This window comes from Colletotrichum aenigma (genome assembly GCF_013390185.1).
Source record: "Colletotrichum aenigma strain Cg56 chromosome Unknown KSG_Cg56_contig78, whole genome shotgun sequence".
Classification (NCBI taxonomy): domain Eukaryota; kingdom Fungi; phylum Ascomycota; class Sordariomycetes; order Glomerellales; family Glomerellaceae; genus Colletotrichum; species Colletotrichum aenigma.
Window position 1 is genome coordinate 633 of NW_023500984.1, and position 6,635 is coordinate 7,267.

The 6,635-nt window shown below is 49.0% G+C and overlaps 1 protein-coding gene across 1 annotated transcript; it reads right to left on the reverse strand.

The window, feature by feature from the left end:
* Nucleotides 1-580: 580 nt before the first annotated feature.
* CGCA056_v015211 (uncharacterized protein) lies at nucleotides 581-1,957 on the reverse strand (the record flags this gene model as incomplete). Its single annotated transcript, XM_037330451.1, has 1 exon — nucleotides 581-1,957. One exon carries the CDS (start codon nucleotides 1,955-1,957, stop codon nucleotides 581-583), a length of 1,377 nt encoding a protein of 458 aa, XP_037171159.1.
* Between the last annotated feature and the right edge of the window lie 4,678 nt (nucleotides 1,958-6,635).

Sequence of the window (6,635 nt, forward strand, 5' to 3'; positions counted from 1 at the left end):
GATTGCTGAGTCGGCGAGGAGCAACGCTTGCGGGCGACGTCGCTGGGCCCGGGATAAGAGCGGGGCCCGCCGCCGTCAGCCCGGCCCGGACGGCGAGGCGGGGCGACGGGGCCGAGGCAGAGGGCGTCAGCCAGCCAATTACGGGGAAGGGGGGGAAGAACAAAAAGAAACGCAAGAAAAAGGAAAAATGAACGACCTCACCTGGATTCGAACCTGGATCTTCTCCTTAGCTAGAGGAGCGCTCTACCACCAAGCTACGAGGCCTCTCGACTGGTGTTGGGAATGAGGGTGATATCGTTGCCGATAAAGCCTAGCGGCGGATAGCGATGTGATGAGCGAGACGTTGGCAACGGGCGAAAGGACACTTAGCTGTTTGTGTGTTCGGCGCGTATATAGTGTGCTTAGCAGCTAGGACCTTAGGGATAGATCTATAGGTAATAGGTGATAGGATAGGGAGCTAGATACATAGCTTATATATCACTGAAGCAGGTTAGAGTGGAACAAGAATGCTTTACCTCAGGCGAGTGGGTTTTATAACCTTTGTGGACGCGGTGATCTCATACGTTACTTAAACTCTGCATTACTCACCATGAGATCGTCTTGACCAGGGGAACGCTTCCGACTCTTCTAACCCATCTAATGCTGACCGCATAGCCTCAATCTCCTCAGGGCCACTTGCGCAAAACCTTTGGTTGAGAAACGTTACCGAGGAGCGTGAACAGAGATAAAACCCATCCACCATACAGTTCCCCAAGTCTATTGCCTCTAACCTGAGGCTATGCTGGAGACTTCCGAGGAGCGAGGACCACGTCTTTCGCCCCCCTCCAGTGACATCAACGGACTCGAGAACAAGCTCCCGAAGCGTGTCGCGATGCCCCTCTAGCAACGTCATAAGCTCGTCCCTTGTGCAGTCGACGAACTCGATACGGAGGCTCTGGAGGCTGGGAATTCGAAGATCCTCGGAAAGCCTCGGAAATTGCTGCCTTTCGTCGCGGGGATTGAAGTGTAAGGTGAAGTCGGTCAGCGTGAGAAAAAGACGGAGGAAGCCGCAGAACTCCGGACACCAATCGGAATCCGTAGTCTGGATCGGGTCGGTGTTGGAAACTAGTTTCTTCACATCCTCATCGAATGCGTTCTGGTGGCTGTTTGGGTTGACCACAAGTAGCAGGGTTTTGATGGGAGCAAGCCGATTCTTCAAAGTGTCTACAGACACAGGGATCGTTGATAGCATGCGTGGGGTGACAGAGGTGCAGCCCGTCTTCAGATCGCCAAACTGAATATAGAGTCTCTCTACAGCATGGCGACTGTGCAGCAGTCCTATGAACAGGGCTCTGATCAACGTGGTGGCAAAGACCATACTCTGGGCCTGGAAGGGAGTGACGAAGCGGTTCGGAAACGTGCCAATGCGGCGACCGAGTCGAAGGGCCCCCCAGGGACGGACGTCGTCGTCAATGCCGACAGCTTTGCAATGAGGGAGGTTGGATAGTGCCTCAACCAAGTCCCTGATCCAGTCTCCCTTTCTCAGAAGGAAGTCCCTGTAGCTACCCCATTCGGCCCTATACCTCTCAATAACAGCCTCGTAACTGTCATCGCCAAGTGACAAAGTCTCACCGTCGCTGAGCCTGATGCAATCATATTCATCGTTAATCCCACACATCTCATAGTCCGCTCGGCTCATGTAATCCGGAGGCGCGACCAAGTGATCAGTAGTGAGTTCGACGACTTGCACCGCGCAACGGAAAACTGAATGGTGAGAGATCTCGACCAGGTTCCGGATGCTCTGATGTTCAAGCATGATATGGCGCGTGCGAAAGAAACGGTCCTGGAAAGGTCCAGATGTCTTGTCAGCTAGAGCCCGGCAGGCGGAGCGTAAGCTTAGCAGATCAGGTGACTCGAGGTGTTGCGATATACACCCAACAGTCTCTGCGGGAAGAGTTGTGAGTCGGCCTTGCGCCATTCTGAGATGGACCGTTGAGGTGAATGGGAACTGAGTTTGTGAAGTTGAAGCCGTGTCGCTAGACATGCTTAAGCGCCGTAGTGGAGACCCCCACATGGGAGGATGACTAAGAGATGCTGCTATCAGGCCGTACATTCGCTTCATACGTAACGTAATTGGCAGCAAAAGTAGGCTGGAAAGTATCCCATATACTATTTGCAGCGTTTATGGCAAAGGATATATACAAATACAGCTATACAAAGAACCTATGTCATGTTATCACACAAAAGAAGAATGTTTCCCTAAAACAGGTTCCCTCGTACTATGGTCAGGTTACCTGATTTGCACTTGAGATACTTGGTATCTTATCATCACGTGCCCCACATCGCGGTCCTCCAACGACGCCAGGGGTGAGCCAGCCCCCGTCATTCCCGCGATCCCCCAGTATACATAGTCCGTCCCAGCCGCACCCAACGCACAGGCAAGAAGCTGAACCGCTATCGTTATTATATACATAGCAACCTGCCTCACTATGCCCACTCAGGCGGACTCCTACTATGAACAGATGATCAAGAGCATCTCGGACACGCGAGAACAGCTGCCAACCAGCCCTCAGGCCGGCTCACCTAACGCAGTAACCACGCCCCAGGAGGACACTACTATAAGTGAGGCCGGTCAACCACCACCCCCGCAACAACTACCAGAGGATGCTCTAAGTAGGCTGCGCCATCAGAGGGGCAGCTCAGCGCTCCCCACATCCCCAAACACAAGGTGCGCCCCGCAACAGCCGCCTCTCAATGCGAAGCAGCGTCGGGCTGCGCAGCGGCGCGACGCCGAGCGGCGGGCAGCAGAGCGACAGGCGCGTCTCCAGATACCTACCGGAGGCACCTCTCCAACAGCAGGGACAGCTAGAGCCCATCCCAACGCAGCATTGCGGCCCAGGGAACAGCTCTCAGACCCAGCCGAGATATACAGGCGTCTGTCAGCCATCACCGTCTACTCACCCCCGACCCCAATAGGCTTGCCTGAGCGCCGTGGGCATACTGCATCCGACCCACTGATCTGCGACCTCAGAGCCCGGCTGCGAAGCAGGGATGTCGGCTGTGCGCTCTGTGCCTTTTATGAATGGGGGCCGATAGTAGAGACGCACAAGCTGAAAAGGTGCTCGCATCGGGCGGAATCGTCGGAAGCCCAGAGCTGGCTAGCAATGTTCCGGACATACCGAGCTAGCGGCGGCGGGACGGGGGCGTGGTGCCACGTGTGCCGGTTCCCGCTGACGCTCTGCTGGCGGACAGCCTACCGGGAACAGATGGACGAGAAGTACGGCAACCAGCAAGAGGCGTTAGCGACGGCGGACGTGCTGTATAAGGAGGTGCCATGCGCATGGGTAAAGGTCGTCCAGCGGTTCGTCACGGCGTGTATGATCGTAGGAGGCACCGGCGCCGGCACGGGCGTGAGCACATTAGGCGCGATAGTGCTAGAGACGATGGGCTGGACGGACTGGCCAGGTCTGCTGTTGAACGGGCCTGAGTATATACGTAGTTGGCTGGAGGAGATGGATGAAGTGGACGGGCTCCGGTGCCCGCGCCTCCTACGGCTGTTTTGGCTCCTAGCCCACTGTTAGATGTGATAGTTAGCTTGGAAGGAATCAGGTCCCCAAACAGGAGTCCGGGTCCAAACTATTATCACGTCTACAATAGCTATCATCACATCTTACTTTTACTACTCAATTACTCTATGCCGGAACGCGTCGAGACACGGCTATCCATGTAGGTATAGGAGGCAGATTGAGGAGGCTATGTTCGACGGACGGAGGATGGAGAATTTCAGCAGTTGTTTCCATTGCGGGTTGCCGCAGGGTTGGTGTCGGCGATAGGAGGCGTTGGGCGAGGACGGCGGGCAGTTCACGGAGGTTGAGGGCGGTTCATGCCAGTATAAAGGGGTGATAGTTGCGATGTTCGCCGTCGCAACGATTGGTGTAGGGTCGAAGGTGTACGAGGAGATGGTGAGGGCGATGCGCAGGGCGGACGGGTTAGAGGAATGGGCATCGAGCGAGAAGGAGGTATATAAGTGGTTAGGGCAGATGATCCAATGGGGAGGGGTACAGTCAAGCAAGTTAGGCCGGTTGACAAGCCAGTTGTGGCAGAAGGCAGTAGAGGGCGTAGCAGAGGGGTGATCAGGCAGGGCAAGGCGGGGCGAGTAGGCGCCGTACATAGGAGTACAACAGTTTAGGGTAGGGAGTAGGGAAGTATAGTAGTAAAGGATAATAGAAAACAGAGCATCGGATGTTTTTTCACACAGAAAGATTTAATAGCATAAGAGAGCAGGAGGTGGAAGATGACAAAGAGTAACAGAGGGGATAAATAATAAGCAAGGAGCAAGAAGGGGGGGATACAAGGAGCAGCAAAAGGTATAGGCAACAATGGAAGGATAGAAAGAGCAGAGAAAGGGGCCGGAGAGAAGGGAAAAAACAGAAATAAAAAGGGGATATAAGAGCGTAAATATAATACAGATATAGTGTTAAAGATTTCAGGGCCAGTTTTAGGTTAGATAGCGTAGCAGAACAAAAAGGCAGAACAGTAAGAGGTCAGTTAATAAAAGCGAATTAGTAAGAGTATAGGAGTTATAATAAAGCAGATTAGGGGGTAAGCAGAGGGAAAGAGAATATTATTAAGATAATAGGAAAGAGTAAAAGATTTATTATAGAAAGACAGCAAAGTACGCCGAGAAAAACTACAGCTAAGAAGGGGTAGCAAGGTCAGCAAGAGAGGGGGAATTAAAGAATCACATACCAAAGACAGCAGAATAAGCAGACCGTAGTTAAAGATAAAGGGAGGTAGAAAGAAGGTAGACAGAGAGAAATAGAAATACAAACAGATAGGAGACCAAGGGGGGAAGAGTAAAGAAACAGATTTCAGTAAAATAGAAGGAGGGAGATTTATTTAGCAGCCCATAGAGGTAGAGTATAAGGGAGCCAGGGATAGTACACAATAAGGGTTAGAGATAGGTTAAAGAGAAGGATTAAGGTCAGAGTAGGAATCAAAGTCAGGAATACAGCAAAGAGAAGGGTTAAGAATAGGGCAGAAATAGAAGTCAGCAATAAAGTAAAGTTTAAGAGGGATAGAGTAGAGAAAAAGTAGGAGATAGAGTAGAGAAACGGATAATAGAGGGGATATACAATTAGCAAGCACCAAAAAAGGGGGGATCCAAGGAGCAGAGGAAAGTAGAGGTAAGAAGGGTAGAGCATAGAGAGGAGAGAAGGGATAGGGAAGAAGGGAGGAATATAAAGAGCAGAGAAAGAGACAAAAGTAAAGAGGGCAAGAATAGGAGCGAAAAGGGAACATAGGAATATAAGCATAATATAGACAGATACAGAGTTAAAAGTAACAGGACCAGTTTTAGATTAGATAGCATAGTAGCATAGTATAACAAAAGGGTCGAATAGTAAGGTGTCTATCCATAGAGGCGAGTTCATAAGAGTATAACAGTCATAATAGAGAAGATTAAAGAGTAAATAGAGAGAAAGAGATAAAGGAATAAAATATTAAAAAAAAGAGTTATAAGCTATTCACAAAACAACAAGAAAGTACAACAAAAAAAGTTATAAACCAAACGGTTAAAAGAGTAAGTAAGAGAGGAGAAGTTAATAAGTAATAAACCAAAGACAGCAGATTCATAAGGTAGATGGTTAATATATATAATAGAGTAGGAAAGGGAAAAAAGGAGTTAGAGGGAGAAAGGAAACATATACAGACAGAATAATAAGGAGGAATAATAAGTAAACAGAGTTAGGTAAGAAAGAAGCAGCCCACAGAGGGAGAGCATAAGCAAGTCAGAGATCGTACAGAGTTAAGGTTAGGGATAGGTCAAAAGGAAAGGGTTAGGGATAAAGCAGGAATTAAAGTGAGAGTTAGAATAAAGGTAAATATTAGAGATAGGTCAAAAAGTAAAGTTTAGGATATATTATAGGGAAAGGGTTAGAGATAGAGCAGGATTAGAAGTTAGGATAGAGTAAAAGAAAGGGGTGCGGGATAGAGCAGGAACAAGAGTTAGGGATAGAGCAGAAATAAAGGGCAGGATTAGAGTAGAGAAAAGGATAAAGGATAGGTTAAAAGAAAAGGGTCAGAGATAAAGCAGAAAAAAAGGGTGAGGGTTTGTCACGGGCTAGAGCCCGGATTGATATCTCCGGCTTTGCCGGAGCAATTACCGAGATCCGGCTCCGTTGGACCCACTACTCTGCCGCGTTACACCGCCTAACCCGGTCTGCTTCACCGCTGTTAGGTGCCTACTCTTGTAAAGTCCTTTCTTCCTTCTTCAGCTTAGAATAGTCAATCGACGGCACCTCTACGTTGAACAAGCCTAGGGGCCAGCCCCTTACAGGGTTAGAATGAAGAAAAAGGTAAGGGACAGGGCAAAAATAGGAAAGTTAGAAATAGAGTATAAATAAAAGTTAAGGATAGAGTAGAGAAAAAGGTAGGGGATAAGTTAAAGGAAAAAGGTTAGGGTTAGAATAAGAAAAAGGGTTAGGGTAGGTTAAAAGAAAGATATTAGGGTTAGAGCAAAAATAGAAAGTTAGAAATAGAGCAGAAATAAAAGTTAAGGATAGAATAGAGAAAAGGTAAGGGATAATTTAAAAGAAAAAGGTGAGGGTTAGAGCAGAAATAAAGGTGAGAGGAAAAAGGGTTAAGGATGGGTAAGA